The 17,705-nt window shown below is 48.0% G+C and overlaps 1 protein-coding gene across 1 annotated transcript in view; it reads right to left on the minus strand.

Annotated features, from left to right (window-relative positions):
* The window catches only part of CEP85 (centrosomal protein 85), a 413,787-nt gene that overhangs the window by 141,968 nt on the left and 254,114 nt on the right, over positions 1–17,705 (minus strand). The window contains exon 10 of the mRNA XM_086957634.1: positions 1,708–1,831. Coding sequence (XP_086813760.1) covers positions 1,708–1,831 — 124 coding nt within the window. The remainder of the gene's footprint in view (positions 1–1,707; positions 1,832–17,705) is intronic.

Consider the following 17,705-nt stretch of genomic DNA (forward strand, 5'->3'; position numbering starts at 1 on the left):
GATTTTGTACGCTATGTAATAGACGCTCACAAGTAAAATTTGTACTGCCATAATTGCCCAGGATGTACTTAATGTCTGTCTTGCTGCCAGGTTTGCTTTCTTTAATAAACTGATTTAAAAAAAAAAAAAGTACAGGAAGTACAGCCACTTGCTGTGTTATTTTGATCTTTTCCGGTATTTGATGAACTTATGTGCTGAAGGTGTTTCCCATTAAACAGCAGGTTAATCAGATGCTGTTGAACTTCTGGCTTAAAGGCAGAAATACGAAGGCAAGCATGCCCGCAGAATAGGACACTGGAATTTGACCTCAGCGGTGGCGTCGGCCGCATTGAGCGTCATCTAATGGAAGTGGTGGAGAGGGTCTGCGAGAATACATACTGTAGAATATATGGAGAATATGTAGAACAAGAATGTACAAGGGTTGAATATACAGTACAGGGACAGTTGCAAAACTTGATTGGGTCAGAAGTTTAGAGGCAGCAAGAAGACTGGCTGGGGGAATGTATAGCAATGCAGGGGAGCAGTGAGAAAGTACATCGGAGTATGAATGTACGGCAGCAGTGAGAGCTTCCAGTAAAGGAATGTGAGGGATGGGAGATACATGTGTGAGTGTGTGTGTGTAGGGTATTCTGAAGGTCAATAACAGGCCTCGAAAAATCCACGCACTCGCAATTGCGAGTGAGATTTTATCAGGTCGAGCTATTTTTAGCACTTACTCGTCCGTGCAGGTGAGTAAACCTAAGCTGGAAGAAACGGGTACTCTGTTCATTCAGAAAGTGAATGAGCATATGAGAAGCCTTTAAATCTTGTTTTTATATTGACACATTTACCACTGCTCAATGACAGACCAAATGCCAGTTTGTTTTTCTACTAATTGTTGCTTATATGTTCCTGGAAAATGGTTTTCCTTTTCTTTCTCTTATTACAGTTCGTGCTTTTAGTCAAGTGAGCTGCCCCAAAAAAAAAAATAGGATGTAAAACGTCTGTTTTCTCCAACACAACATGTAAACAGCTTGTAAATGAATAGTACAAGTGTTTCAACATATTTCAGTAATTATTAAAACTTTTTTTGTAATTCAGACGTGTGATGCAAGCAAAGATTTTAAAAGGAGCAAAACAAATCATAACACTTTATTTGGTGATGTGCAAATGAAAAATATTTGCAGAAACGATTTCCAAACATTGTGTACTATATAGTTTTAAAACCTCATGAAAGTGACAAATTCTGTGGCCATGTCAATGTAAAATGTGCAGATTGCAAATTACAGTGTGCTGCTACTTAATGCTTTAGTTATGTATTTATTAAAAGTGATAGTTTTGAAACATTATTTGTTTAACATTCCTGCCCCCGCTGATGACAATGCAGTTAATGAACTACGAGCCAAGTCCGCTGTCACATGTATCCTATATGTAGCTACATTTGTATTCTATATGGAGCTAATGTTTAGTTTATTAAATAAAACAAAAAAGTTTTCTGTACAGCAGGCGTGCTGAACTTGTGTATTTGAAGGTGCTCTCATATGTGATCAACAAGAAAATGGCATCTCAGTAAATTAAAAAACTTACAGAGGATCACATAATTTGAAGCCACTTTATGGGTCAAGAGCATTATAATTAGGTCAAGTAGATTATTTAGGTCCCTAGACGTGCAGGTCTAGTAATGCTTTTAGGGTTTTGAGGCCTGAATAAGCAATTTTCGCAGTTTACCTTCTTGAGGTACTCCTGTTCTCTCTTCAAAGCTTGGCACTCCTGCTTTAGGTCCTCATTAACAAGTGTAGGTTGTTGTGCTCCCTCTCCTTTCGCCAAACACCCATCCAACTTCTCCTGCAAACTGATAAGGAGACACCGCCTTACAAGCTTGAATCATAAATGTGAACCACCGGTAAGCAATGAGTCATTAGAGCTGGTCACTGGTCTCAGTTTGGGGGAGACCCACAGAAAACATTTAATAAAAAAAAAAAGTGCAAGTAACTTGTGGAGACTACTAAAGTAAAAGAATTCTAACATGCATGCGCAAATAGGCATTTTTTTTGTTAACAAGTGCAAAAGAACTGCTATTATCAAGAGGTGTTCGGCACTCAGAAAAGGATTTACATAAAGAGCTTCAAGTAAGTAAATCTAGGAGCGGGGGTGGGAAGTGAACATTATAAAGCGAGAATGCACTGGAGATTTATTAACAACCACATACTTCAATAATTGTGGGAAAACAAACTTACCTCTTCCACCTTTCCCATCTCGAAAAGGTCAAAGATTTACTCCTGGGAAGGAAAGGGCACCCTACTTTACTAACCAATCAAATAATGTTTGGGTGACAAGGAAAGGGGGTTGTTCTACAGGGAACTATTTTCCCTAATGAAAGGGGAAAAGTCCCTGAGGAAGTGCATGTGACATTTGAATATATAGGTATGCATGCATATGGCATGAGAAAATGCAATACCCAGGTTTTCTAGGTGTAGGACGTTGAAACTTGTGACTATTGCTAGGTTCCAAGCATTATCGAACTCCAAAACATCAGAAATTTGCACCCATGTGAAGTCAGAAAAGAATAAAGTTACATACCTATAACTCTGCTTCTCCAACATTGGCATCTTTAATAGATTTGCATTCTTAAATTCATCCCAGTCGTCAGACTGTGAACCCTTGGCAACAAAGTCAACACCTCAATGTACCCCTTCACCAATTTACAATGCTTTGTATCTAAACGTTTCCTTCCTATCAACTTCATTATACATGACCCAAAGCTCCATCCAATCAGAAACCACCTCACCCAGCTGTTCCCTTGCCTGAGGCTTTCAATTGTCATATTTCTTACAGCATACATACATTAGCATTATGACTTTAAGCCTCATGACAAGGGGAAGTGGGTTGCACATGAATCTATGAAGGATACCAATGTGGGAGAACCAGTTACAGGTAAGTAACTGTAGTCCTTCTCTGGTATTTGGATCTTTCATAGATTATGAAGCTTGAACTCGGAATATCATAGAAGTACCATTTTAGAACTGCCATAGAGGTTGGTGGTAAAGGGGCTTACCTTATTTAAAAAAAAAAAAATTCGGGGCGTGGCCAAGATGGCGACGGAGTGAGAAGTCTTTTCAGGTCCCTCCGGCGCCAAGCCCAGCTCAGCTTTGTTTCAGCTTCGAAAGCGGCCTGCTTCTCGGCCATTCGGGAGCTGCTGTGACCCCTGGTGCTGAGGAGTCCGGTCCGGAGCCACGAGTGCAGCCAGCAGAGGCCCGCGGGTGGACCTGGAGGCGGCGGCGGACTGCGGCCTTACAATCCCCGGCCTGGAGTAGTGGAGAGAGCCGAACTTCCGGTCCGCGGCTGCGCGGAGCGGGCATCGGAGAGACGGGGGCGACACTCCTGTCCCCCGCTACGTTGTGCAGAGGCCCTGCTTCCCACCGGTGAGCGGCAATAGGCAGGAGAGCGCTGGCGGGGAGGATCGGCAGACTCTGGTGAACGCGGCGGCCTCGCTGCTTCCCCTCCCCCCACCCCCGCTTCGACTGGCTGGACGGAGCGGCCTGGCCGAGTTCTTCCCACCTGCTTCTCCCACTGTATTGAACCCCGAGGCGGAGCAGCGGAGCCGGCGGACCGCTCTGACCGCGGAGGGGGCCTTTTCAGAGGGCTCCGGAGCTCCTGCGGACTGTGGTTTGTGCTCCCTGGCCCTGGCAGCTTGACGGGCTCGGGCTCCGGGCATAGCAGACGGGAGCGCGAGGCACTGAGGAGGGGCCGCAGCAGAGGGGACTCCTGGACTTTGTACTTGCGCCTGCCCCCCAACAACCGGAGGAGCTGCTCCGGGCACCGGAGGAGCGTAGCTGTGCACCGCGCTGGGGGTGTAGGCGCAGCAGAGGGGGACCAGCTGCAGGAGGGGGCCCTGGCAGCGACGCTATCTTCCCCACTAAGCCCCAGAAGAGATCAGGAGGTTGGGGAGCCCCTGCCGAAGTGCGGCCCCCTGAGATCCAGGCGCCTGGGGGGACCCCTGGAGAGGCCTGGACGTTCTCCTGCTTGCACCGCGCCTGTGCGCCTGTGGTGCGGGTCCGTCGTGGAGGGGGCCCTTCCTTGGAGGCCCGGCTAGAGAGCTCGGCGGTTTGGTAGAGGGGAAACGTGCGCTGCACTGCGACGACTGGCCGGGGCCAGGCCGGACTTAAGCCTGGGCTGTGATTCCGGGGGGTTCCAGGACCATGGGACACTAGCAGGAGAATAGACTACGCGACCCCCCGGAGGCGGAGTACCAACAACGGTCACCTACAGGACGGAGTGGGGCCTGGCTGTTGGGGGGCCCGGACCGCAGGGGGATCATTGCGGAGACTGCTTACCGGCACTGGTGCGGCGGGGACCTTGTGACTGCCGGAGGAGGGACTGCTGCCCTACCCTGGGGTGCAGAGATGTCTTCCACGCTGCGCAAGGGGAAGCCTGGGAAAGATGGTGCAGCAAAGAATTCTCAACAACCGCCACCCCCTGGACCCAGCGTCTCGCCCAAGAAATCGGACAATGAGGCCCCTGCAACCAAGGCCTTTATGACGGAACTCTTTGCCTCCATTAAGGAGGACATCTCGGAACTCCGCGCCCAACTAGCATCGGACCTTCGTGAAGTGCGGAGAGACGTGGACGGCATTGGGGAGAGGGTGGCCACCTTCGAGGACCCCGACCTAAGCGTAGCAAATGATGTCCACCAGCTACAGCAAGATAGCATTAGGCTCACGGAGCAGAACTTGGACCTCCAGTCCCATACGGAGGATCTGGAGAACCGTTCCCGCCGGAACAACATCCGCATTCGGGCGGTGCCGTGAGATGGAGAAGCAGGTGACCTGCGGGGTTATGTCCAGGCTCTTTTCTTACAGGTTCTGGGCGATGATGATGTTCAAGAAATCAGGATGGACAGAGTACACAGGGTTGGTCTCCCTAGGAGGGGTGGGGAGCCGCCCCCGGACATCCTGGTCTGTGTACACGATTTCCAGCTAAAAGAGCATATCCTACGGAAGGTGCGGACCAACACTTCATTGCAATTCAGAGAGCATCGTCCACAGCTGTACCAGGATTTAGCAGCATCGACCCTCCAGAAGAGGCGGCAGTTCCGCCCGGTGACCACCTTCCTCCGGGAACGCAACATCTCCTACTCGTGGGGTTATCCTTTCCGCATTATCTTTAGGTGGGAAAACAGACTGGCGCAGATTCGATCTCTCCAGGTGGCGAAGGATTTGTTGGGTCTGGACGATGTGACTCCCTCACAGGAGGCTGGCAGTTCACCGCCGCGAAGGCGCAGGCGTTCTTCCTCATGGCAGAGGGTGGGCCCGGACACGAACCGTGGGCGACCTGACCGTAAGGCTAGTCTACAAGAGAGAGGGAATGCAGTGGCTTCGGTGGCCTCTGAGACTTTGGCATCTTCCCAGCAGAGCTCCGGTGCCGCTTGATTTTGAGCCGCCAGCTGGTTGGTGCCGGAGGGGCACGTGACACCAGGTACCGTGGGTTTCATTGTACTTTTGGAGAAGACACCCGTACCGTGGCCTATGGGGCCCCCCCATGGGTGCCCCATCCCCAGCCCTGGAGGAACTCTACGAACTGTTCTCCGATGGGAGGGGGGGGCGGCGGGGTGAGGAAATGGTACTTCCCGCCGGCGCTTGTCCGGGATGATACCTCATGTAAGGAACTGCGTAAAGCTATAGGGGAGTTTTTGGCCCTCAACCCAGTGGCGGATACCTGATACCTCACTTTTCAATACGTGGGATGTGTGTAAGGCATCCCTGTGGGGCACATGCCTGGCCCTCAATGCTAACCCCAATAGGTTAAGGAGGAAGGAACAGGAAGACCTGGAGACAGAACTAGCAACCTTAGAACAGGAGCATAAAGCGAATCCGTCCAGACTAACTCTTAGACCCTTGACGGCCGTGCGGGGTAAATTGAAGGCCCACTACACCAACCGTGCAGAGTTTACCCTCCTGCGGCTTAGGCGTGTCTCCTATTCCCAGGGAAATAAGGTGGGCAGGCACTTAGCCCGGCAGCTACGGGACAAGAGGGAGAGAGATTATATTGGTGGAATTCTGGACTCACAGGGTTCACTACATCATAGGGACGTGGATAAGGCAGGTATTTTTGGCCGATTCTACGAGGCGCTCTATAAGGGCGATTCCCTAGATCAGGCAGCGCAGGACCGTTTCCTGGCGGATCTCCCCATCCCACAAGTTTCTAAGGAATGGAACGAACTCTTGGCCGCCCCAATCTCTAGATCGGAGGTGTTGGACGCCATTAGAGATCTGAAGCTCCACAAGGCGCCAGGTCCTGATGGCTACACGGCCCTGTTTTACAAGTCCTTTGCGGCAGAGCTATGCGACTTCTTGGTGACCCTTTTCAACGAAATGGCGGTCACTGGGACGACCACGGGCACCATGGCCGAGGCCGTGATCACCAAACCGGAGAAAGATCCTTCCAAATGTTCATCGTACCGCCCGATAGCACTTGTCAATGTGGATGCTAAATTGTATTCCACTATCATAGCAAGCAGGCTCCAAGATTTAATGCCGGCCATCATTCACCCGGATCAGTCCGGGTTTATTAAAGGCCGCCAGACACATGACAACTTGAGGAGGGTCATACATCTCATAGAAAAGGCCACCCGGTTCCGTATCCCGGCAGTGCTAGTGGGGTTGGACGCGGAAAAAGCCTTTGACCGGGTTGACTGGAGGTTCATGTTCCGCACCTTGGAGGCCTTCTGCTTCTCGCACCAATTTATCACAATGATCCGGGCGAACTTATAGCTGCCCTAGTTCTAGAGTAATGATTAATGGCCATCGGTCCGCCAGCTTCTCGCACTCCTGGGGCACAAAGCAGGGCTGCCCCCTTTCCCCTCTCCTCTTTGCTTTGAGCATCGAACCTTTGGCCCTTGCGGTGCGCGAACGGGAACAGATAAAGGGACTCCCCTTTTTGGGTGAACGGCACAAAATCTCCCTCTTTGCAGATGACGTGTTGCTGTCGGTGGGGGAGCCGGCTCATTCCTTACCACATATCCAAACCCTGCTGTCCGACTATGAGACGGTGGCCGGATTTAAGGTTAATTTTGATAAGTCATACAACTTGAACCTAACCCTCCCTCCAGCAGAATTGGAGCGACTGCGCCCACTCCCGCCTCTCGCGTGGGCGCCTGCCTCCTTGTTATATCTGGGAGTCCATCTGACTCCTTCTATAAGCTCCCTATTCACAGCGAACTTCCCGCCGATGTTGGCGGCGGTGCGCAGGGAACTAGACCGGTGGAAGCCGAAATATATCTTGTGGCTTGGTAGGATCCATACCATCAAGATGGTCCTCCTTCCTAGGTTTTTGTATCTTTTCCAGGCCCTCCCCATCACTATGGAGCTGGACTTCTTCCGGGGCCCTAAGACTTTACTGCTGAAATACATCTGGCAGGGAAGCCGGGCGCGCTTCTCCTTCGCAACTCTGCGGCGCCCACGGGAGGAGGGTGGTGTGGGACTCCCTGACATGCACCTGTACTACAAAGCTGCTCAACTGCGAGTGTTGGTGGAATGGTCGCAGCAGCTTTCTGAGAAACACTGGCTGCACATGGATAGGAGTGTGGCCAGGAGATCGATTTGGGACCTCGCCTGGAAGCCCAGGTCGGACAGGCCTAGGAACGCTTACACCAGCACGCCCACTAGCACCGTCCTGAAGGTGTGGGACATGATCACGGGAGATGAGCGGTGGACAACATTTCCCTCCCCATTCACTCCCATACATTTCAATCCGGCCTTTCCGCCGGCGTTACGGGAGGGTCCCTTCCGGCTGTGGCGAGAAGGGGGGTGTAGAGCCCTTAGGCACTTATTCCACGGAACGGAACCCCTCACATTCCATAACTGCATGCGTGACTACGGTCTCCCGCCTTCGGAACGCTTCCGTCATGCTCAACTGATCCACTGGGCGACCTCGACGGGTCTGAGAGATGCGGCTACCAGACCACTCTCGCTCTTTGAGACCTTTATCCTCCGATCTTCCACGATGAAGGGGACGATTTCCTTTCTGTATAAACTCTTACTGACTACTGTGGTCTCCCCACGTCCACGTTACATGGACCACTGGGAAACCCTCCTGGGCCGAGACATAACCGGGGACGAGTGGAGGGCTATATCGTAGCTCACAATCACTCGGTGGACCTGCGAGAAGCCCATCTTAAAACCATGCTTGATTGGTACCTCTACCCATCAAAACTGCATCGCATATTCCCAGCGGTATTCTCCACTGGTCAGGTTCCCAAGTCATGGCAAGGGAGCACTATGATCCCTATTCACAAAAAAGGTTGCAAATCGGTAGCAGGTAACTACCGCCAAATAGCCCTGATGGACGCTACCGGGAAAATCTTCGCAGCAGAGGTACTATTGCAATTAAAAAACTGGGCATTCTCGATGGGTTTGATACCCATGTTCCAGGCAGGCTTCAGACCCAAACATTCTGTTACGGACAACATTGCAATTATCCAGTTTTTTCTGGACAAATACGTCACACGAAGAAAACAGACGGTCTACATGGCTTTCATAGATTACTCGACCGCATTCGACCGAGTGGATCGCCCCACACTGTGGAAAAAATTGAGGAGTTTGGGAATCAATGATCACCTGCTACAGGCAATAATAAGTCTCCACACAACTACATGGTGTCGTGTCCAAATGGGGGGCCAAAAAGGACTAACGAAAATAATATACACCGAAAACGGCCTTAAACAGGGTTGTCTACTAGCTCCCATGTTGTTTTCGTTATATCTCAACGATTTGCCAAGTCAACTACAAAAGGGCTCAAGCCTGCCCCCAAAAATTAACCAACAAAGAGTTCATTTGTTGCTCTATGCGGACGATATAGTCCTATTCGATCTTACACCATATGGTCTGCAAAAATCTCTGGATATTCTGTTCAAGTATTCAAATGACAATTTTTTAATCCCGAACGCAAGAAAAACCAAAGTTGTAGCCTTTTCTGGGAGGAAGAAAAGTGTCAAATATAATTGGAGGCTAGGTGATGAAAAGGTCGATGAAGAGAAAGAATATATTTACCTCGGCAGGATTCTTTCCAAGAATCTAACAAATACAAAGCATATCGAAAAGTTAACGAAAAAATCTGACTTACATGCAGGAGCACTATCGAGACTATACAACGCCACGGGGAGCAGGCACTTTTCCTCACTAATAAAAATATACAAAGTTAAAATACCAGCGGTCCTGTCTTATGCCACAGAATATATTCCAATCCAACAATGGGGCTTCATGGACCGTCAGGAGGGAAAAATCTTGAAAAAAATAATGAAGGTCCCAACAGCTACTCCAGTTCAGGTCCTACGGCTGGAATTCGGAATTACTAGCGCTTTCGCCACTGCCGTGGCAAACATTATTAGATGGGCCTACCATCTCCTTCATGCTACGGAGGGAACTCTTAGATTCCTGCTACAAAAAGAGACTTTCGGCACAGATGTAGTTAAACAAACTTTCTTAGTGAACATGTCTGCGGCGTTCCAAATGGCTGAAATCTCTACAGAAATCTTGCAGACTTGGTCCGTGACACAACTAAAACTCTTTCTCAAATGTTTTACACCCAGGTTAAGTTATGATTTGGACTACGCTCACAGCCATAGGCTAAAAATATTCAAGCCATTCACTAAACTTATAGAGTATAAACATATACAGCCATATATCTCTTTTTGTCTTTCTCATAGTGCAAGGAGGGTAATTTTCATGTATCGAGCTGGGATTTTACCTGTACAAGCTTATAAAACAAAATGGTTACCTGGAGATCACTCCAACTTATGTCTGTTATGTCAAGGGGGTGAGCAGACTGTGGAGCACTTACTGTTCATTTGCCCTAACTCTAAGGTGGTAGCAGCTCGCGCTCAGTATATTTCACCGATATACAGATCCTGTAGGCTAACAAAGGAAAAAGAAATTTTAACAACGGCCATAAATCCCCCGAACGAATTTGTATGTTATAATGTGTACAAATTTTTTAAATCCATGTTAGTTTTATACTAATTATTGATGTCTTATCTTATGCAAAGTTCATTTTTTTATCTCTTGTTATATTTGTGGTCCTCGGTTGAGTACCAACACAAATAAATAATCTTTTTGACTTTGACTTTGCATATTCCCAGCGTCTTCGGACCGGTGTTGGAGGGGCTGTGGACTGTTGGGAGACTTCCGCCACATCTGGTGGGACTGCCCTATCATCCGGCCGTTTTGGGCCGAAATCTTGTCCCATATCAAGGACATATTAGGATATCCCGTCCCGGATTCTTTGTCCTATGTCATCCTGGGCCTTCGAGATCCGCTGTTAGAACACCAAACAAAGGCGGATAAACATATAATGTGGCTCTGCCTTGGAGCGGCTAAACTTACGCTGGCCACAGCCTGGAAGAAACCATCGGCCCCAGCTCTATCACTGTGGCGCGCAAGACAGTGGAGATTATTGAGCATGGAGAGAATGGCGGACATCTTCCTGGGCAACTTTAGGAACTTTATGTTTCGGTGGGGCCCCTTGGTTCGCTTTCTGTCGAGGGGCTTGCCCTCAGCGGTATGCCCGTCTGCTCTGCGCGCCCTTCACCTTTTCCAGATTTAACTTGACTGCATGATTGAGGGATTGAGACTATGTGTGTGTGGGCGCCACCACTAAAGGGGGGGGGGGTGGGGAGTTGGGGAGGGTTGTTCATTACTTGTTGCGGCACCGCATAACTGCTGGAGGCTTTTGATTGCCCGGGAGCTTTCGCAAAAGCAGACTGTATGGGAGTGGCCATCACCTTGGTGAGGACTGCCGTTGTGCCACGAAGGGGCTGACTTTGATTTCATTGTTGCTCGCTGGCAAGCACTGCCCTTAAGAATAGCAGGGACTGATGTCATTTGTTATCCTACGTGCCTCCCTGTAAGCTTCTTCTAGTCCCTTTATTGGGAGTTGCTACGGTTATGCCGCTTGTTTTCCTTCTATCTTTTCATCTTCCTTTCTCACTTTGTATTTGAACTGCAATAAATAAAATTTACAAAAAAAAAAAAAAAAAAAATAGATCTCACCACAGTTCGACCTACCGTGGCCTCCTTGTTGGTCTGCACATTGATACAACAATACTTTGCAAAGGCATGAGCCGTCCTCCAGGTGACTGCTTTGCAAATGTCATTTATGGAAATGCGTGCAAATACGACAAGAGCTATGGCGACAACAACTGCCTTATGTGCCCTCACTGATCTGAACATTGGCTTTATTAATCTATGCCGTTTTAATAGTGACACAACCACCTTGCAACACTCTGTTTACTGCCTTGCCTTTATTTCCTGAACCCTGCGCTATCAATAGCTGAGCTGTTTTCCTAAAGTGTTTTGCTGCTTGCAAATAAAATGTTAAACTTCTTTTAATGTCAAAAGAATGAAGAGTTTGCTCTGAAACTGTATTTTGATTTGCAAACAATTTTGGCAACGTAATTTTCCGATTCAAATGAAAAGATGTCACTTTTGGTACAAAACTCTGATAGGCACCGAAGTCACTTTATCCTTCGAAAAGATCGGCAGCAGAGAGTTTAGCTCCCATTCTGGAGCCAGCTCAGGCACAGGTTTCTCAACGAGCCTCTAAAACTCCTGAACTATTCTTTGTTAATATAAAGTTGCTTGATTTGAAGCTCGTAAGAATTTGGAAATTGCAGCCAAGTGGACTTTTATTGACATAAATGATAACCCAGACTTCACAATACGCAACAGATATGGCAAAAACTAATGTGGAACCGTCTTAAGGGGGGTCCAAATTCTCTGCTTGACCCCATATTAAAAATCAAATCAGTTTTAGATTATATTTCTACACTGCTGATGGCGTTCTTGCTTCTGTTAGCACCTGGCTACACTCCTCGGGAATATCCAAGTGACCAAAGTCTAAGGTAAAACGGTTCTGGGTTGTAGTGAAATATTTGAGCCCCAGTCTTCAAGAGCACATGGACATCCGGCTGGACCTGCACTGGTTTGTCTATGCCAAACTGCCATAGATCCACATGCCATTGCAGAAGATGCCAAGTAGGTGCCACCAATATCACCTTGGAACTCTCTCTCCTTATCCTTCACAATACTCTTGAGATAGAACGGTATTGGTGGAAATGCATACATAAACGTTACTGTCCAATCTATCGTAAATGCTTCCCCAGAGTGCCTGGGCAAAAGCATCTGCTTGGAACCCTCTTGCACTTGCCATTTCTATCTGTTGCACACCTGTCCGACTTTGGTTTCCCCCATCTGTGAAATATCAAATTTCCGTTTAATCCCTTCATTCTTTAGTAGTGTTATGTTCTGGTAAGCGCGGGGATGCCTATAGGTAACCAGGCGCTATACAAAACTCAGAATAATAATAATAATAATAATAATAATAATAATAACTGTTTGTCATCTATCTTTCATTCCTGGGTATCCGCATACGGTCTGCTGTTCCGCTATACCGCTATACCGTAGTGTATTCCAGGTATGTGCTCTGCCGAGAGAAAAGCAATGTTCTGAATTGTCCAATTCCACACATTCTGTGCTTTCCTTTATAGTTGCCTTACTGTGCTCCATCCTGTTTCTGAATAGAATACATTGTTGTTGTATTGTTTGTCCTGACCATAGAATGCTGCACTTTCATAATGGCAAAAAATGCTTTCAGAGCTAGTCTTAATGCCCTCCTTTCCAACACATTTATGTGCCATCTTCATTTCTCCTTTATCCTGAGACTATTTACTTGTTTTTCGTCCAAATATGCTCCCCATCTTGTCACAGAAGCATCCGTTGGCAGACAGTTATGGCTTCTCCAGACACAATCTCTGACCTTTGAAGATGTTCTTTTACTTCTGCTATCAATACTTTCTTCAACAAAGGTGTTACTTGGCCTATATTGTCCCATCATCCACACATCTGCTGCCACTGTTTGTCCAACTGCTCCTGAATGATCCTTATTATGAGTTGACCATGCAGAATCAGTATGAAAGAATAAACTAATCCTAGTACAGTCTTCAGCATTCTCACCAATGTTTGTTTCTTCTTTCTTTATTTTTATTTATTTATTTATTTAGTGTGTTTTATATAGCGCACAGCTACCCCAACGGGGTGTCCCGGCACTTCTGCTGGTGTGCTGTCTCAAACAACCGTGATTCTTAACAAAAGAGGAAAGTCTTCAGTGCTTTCCGGAAGGGCATCTCTTCATGGATCATCCGGAGGGCGAGTGGAAGTTTTTTCCATTGAGAGGAGGCGCATACCTGGAATGTTTTTCCTCCTGAGCGCGCCTTTCTAAACCTCGGGGTGGCAATCAGGTTTTTTGAGTTGGACTGGAGGTGCCTGGCGTTGCTTTAGGGGCAAAGACAAGAAGAAAGGTAGGCAGACCCTTTCCCCTTGATAGTACGATGGGCCAGGGTGAGGGCCTTGAACTCTGCCCTTTTTTGGATGGGGAGCCAGTGGAGTCTACGACTGAGGAGAAATGTGTTCTCGGAGAGAGAGACACCACAGACCAGTCGGACTGCTGTATTCTGGACTGTCTGCAGACGGTGACACAATCCTGAGGCGAGCCCTAAGTACAGACCATTAGCGTAGTCCAGGTGTGAAGTTATTAATGCCTGCACTATGGTTTTCCTGGTGTTGCATGGAAGGAAATTAATGAATTTCTTTATCTTTCGGATTTTTGATAAACAAGCGGCGGACACGGTCTGCACTTGATTGTGGAATGAAAGGTGGGAGTCCCATCTCACCCCCAGGTTTTTCACTGATTCCTTAGGGATGGGGGGGGGGAAGGCTCAGATCGAGGGGCCACCAGAGGTTTGAGTCTAACAGGGAGGGTTCGTGGAAGAAAAGGACATCTGTTTCCCCGGCGTTTAGGCGCAGGAAGTTATCGTCCATCCAAAGGGCGATATTTCTTAGGCAGTTTTTTAGTGGGTCAAACGTGGAGTGAATGGGGGTATCGTAGGAAAATAAAAGCTGAATATCGTCAGCGTAAGAGGTGGCCTTTATTCCTGACTGGGATATCAATTCAGCAAGAGGGGAAAAGTAAACCTTAAATAATAGGGGGCCCAGTGAGGAACTCCCCACTTGAGCGGGTGACTGTCGGGTGTAGGTGAAAACCGCCTGTGTCCGATTTGAAAGGAAGGAGGATAACCAATCCAGTGCCTTGCCTTGGATACCTTTAGACCGGAGACGATCGAGCAGGACTGGGTGAGAGACGGTGTGAAATGCTGCCGACAAGTCCAGCAGCACCAACACCGCCCTCGACCCCCCGTCCAGCCTCCATCGCACAGAGTCAGCCATCTCAATCAAGGCGGACTCTGTGCTGTGGCCTGATCTAAACCCGTGTTGAGAGTCATGGAAAAGGTCATGGGTTTCAAGGAAGCATGCTAGCTGCTGCTGTACCAGCTTTTCAAGGACTTTAGCCGGGGCAGGCAGTAAGGAGATGGGTCTATAATTTGCTGGTTCCTCCGGGTCTGCGTTGGCCTTTTTTAGAATAGGGACCAACTTGGCATGTTTCCAAGCGTCAGGATAGATGCCCGAGAATCATTCCAGATGCCGTTTAGTGTGGGATTGAGGAGCAGAGCCAAAGCTTTGTACTGCTTGGCCGGCCATGGGTCGTCTGGGGAACCAGATCTGCATTTCAGGAGTTCCGTCAAGGAGCGATCAAGGGTGATTTCTGCAAAATCAGAAAATACCAGATGGGAATCAGAAGGGACATCAAGATTGTCAGTGGTGCATGAATGATTCTTATTGGGGAAAGTGTTATAAATGGAGGCAATTTTCTCCTCAAAGTAATCGGAAAGCCGAGTGCAAAGGGATTGGGATACCGGAGATTGGTGTTTGAGGGCCATGGGATCAGTAAAGGCTCTTACCGTACTAAAGATTTCTCTTGTAGAGCCTTGTGCTTTATTTATTTTGTCCTCCAAGTAATTTCTTTTGTGATCAATTATTTTCTTCTGGTAGCTTTTTAAAGCTTGTTTATATTTGTTTTTGCTATCTAGGGCATAAGAAAGTCTCCATTGGCGCTCCAACTGTTTGCAGGAGGATGTAATCTGACGTTATTCATCAGAGTACCATGGTGCCGAGGGGGCTGCTTGGAAGGTTTTTATAGGTTTGATAGGGGCAATGCAGTCAATGGCGGTAGATATCCAGCTATTAAAATTGGAGAGCCTAGTGTCTAGATCGAGGCCTTCCATGGGTGGTGAGGCAGAGAGTTGGGTAGCGATCTTGTCCAGGGAGATCTTACTCCAGTTTCGGCCAACCGTCTTGGCCGGTAGTATAGGTCTGTTCTGATGATGGAGGGAAATGGCAAAGGGGATAAAAAAATGGTCAGACCAAATTACTGGGTAGGGTTCGCTAGTGAGGGTATCAGGGATGTTGGAACAAATAAGATCAAGTGTATGTCAGGCCTTATGAATAGGGTGAGAGACCAGTTGAGTTAAATCACCATCATTTAAGGTGGCTAAAAAGTTGGAACTAATCGGATCAGAGAGGTCCTCCGCGTGAATATTAAAGTCACCAAGCAAGGTAAAATTAGCATAGCGAGAGCTTGCTTGGAGCACAAAGTCCAAAAGAACTGGGAGGAAAGAAGGCTTGGATTTAGGAGGACGGTATACTAGCAGGCCGGAATAAGTAACTTTAGGGGCCAGTTTAATACAGAAGGGAAGAGCTTCTATGGATTCAATTGGAATGTAGGGAAAGGAAGAGATAGTCCACTGTGTCCTGTAAATGACGGCTACCCCACCGCCATGGCTATGGCTCTGCCTATTGGCACAGAGGATGTTATAGTCGGGAGGAATGGCCAAACACAAGGCAGGGTTGGATTCCTCTCCGAGCCAGGTTTCCGTCAAGAAGAGAAGATCCCACTTCTTGCCCATCAAAGTCTGGGCAATGTCAAGAGAGTGTTTGACCAGGGAGCGGCAATTGATCAATCCTGCTTTTAGCCTGAAGTTTTTGTGAGCTGAGGCGGGCTGGACGGGTGCCTTAAGGAGGGGGCAATGAGTGTACGGCTTTCCTATATCTTTTCCCAAGGAACATGGGAGACACGGGTAGTGAGGTGTTATTAAGTCTAGTTGTGGTGTATCCTCAAAGGTGCAGCGGCTCGGTTGTAGATTGAGCAGCGTCTTCTCACTGTATAAGATGTTAGTTGAGGGAGGGAAATCGATCACACCAGAGTTTCTGGCCACAGCCGCGGCATGGTCGCGGACGGGCGCAGACGGGCAGGACTCTGGCACGACTCCGGCGCGTCCGCCATGCACGTCCGCTGCGCGGAGGCATTACCGTTCCTTTTTATGCGGCAACTAGACCGCGTCAGAACGCTTCCCCCGTCCAAAATGGCCGCTATGTTGCTTCGCCTGCCCGAGACCTGCCGACTCAGCGTCAATGCTCAGCTGAGGGTGGCCCAGGTAGCGAAGGAAGTGGGGGCGAAGGTGACGAGGCTTAGCGAGTCAAGCTGGGACACCGGGGAAGAGGATCAAAGTGAGGCGGTACAATGAGGTACAATGCGGGGAGAATCACGCAACAATGGGGGTGAGGGTGCACACAAGTTTAAAAGCTTATTAAATCAAGCAATGAACAGGTGAGGCGCTACTATGCGGGGAGAATCACCTAACAATAAGGGTGAGGGTACAAACAAGTAAAAAGCTTATTAATTCAAGCTAACGGGAAATCACCTGATTCCTTAGTTTGTTTCCTCTGTCCATAAAAAGCATATCACACCTCTCTCCCTCATCAACCTTGATCCCAGAAACACCAATCCATTGTTTGCAAACAGCTTTTTTCCTTTGGAAGCTAATCCTAGTCTCTGAAGAACCTAAATTATCTGAGCAACTTCTAGCTTCAGATTCCTTACCTTGGATTTGCAGAGGCGTCAGACAGAATCCGGAAACGTTTGTGTGACCCCCTGCGCGCCATTGTAAGAGGAGACATTACAGTCACCTATTTAGGCACCACCCAGGCGTGTGGATGCCTGTTCTTTTCTTTCCGCTAGTTTGTGCTGATCCACAGAAGAGTTACCCCATTCTCTTTGACAGACTTTTTTGACGTTTTGTCAAGGAATTTTTTGATGTGGGTCGAGAAATGACCTCTAGAAGGCTAGGTTTTAAAGAACAAGCTACTTACCTTCGGTAACGATGTACCTAATAGAGACATAGTTTAGCCGCAGGTTCCTTAACTTGGAATATCCCCAGGCGTCAGACTGTATTCGGAAAACCTTCTGCAGCAGCACCTCTGTGCACCGGCGCAGCATGGCTCCTCCCTGTCGTCAACGGACGTGAAGTCAGCTGAGCCATATATGCCCCTGCAGGGAAAAGTATTGTTCTACTGCTGTGCACAAACAAGGACTACTTTTTGTAGGATCCCCCACGCCCCTCCCCCACCATGATTTTAGACTGATGCTGGTGTTTTTCTACTCTGTAGTGCAGTGGCTCTGTTGTTCAGGCCCGAGTACATGTGCTTTGACCCCCAAATTAGACATACCATTGGCTAATACCGGCTCATTTATCTTGCTTATAAGTTTCTAGTATATGGAACAAAAGATACCCAGGGCTAATAAGTTAAATGTCACTAGTGGACTGCAGCACTTAGTGACAAGGTGAACAAGCATTGAAAATGCAATAGGTCTCGCCTTTGATTAAGTTAAAGACATTTGCTTTGCTAATGATATTGTACAACAAAGCAAACTGCTTTACCTTAATGAAAGGTGAGACTTATTGCATTTTTAATGCTGGTTTACTTTAAGACGTTAATGTG

Source organism: Lissotriton vulgaris, chromosome 2_1, assembly GCF_964263255.1.
Source record: "Lissotriton vulgaris chromosome 2_1, aLisVul1.2, whole genome shotgun sequence".
NCBI classification, from domain to species: Eukaryota; Metazoa; Chordata; class Amphibia; order Caudata; family Salamandridae; genus Lissotriton; species Lissotriton vulgaris.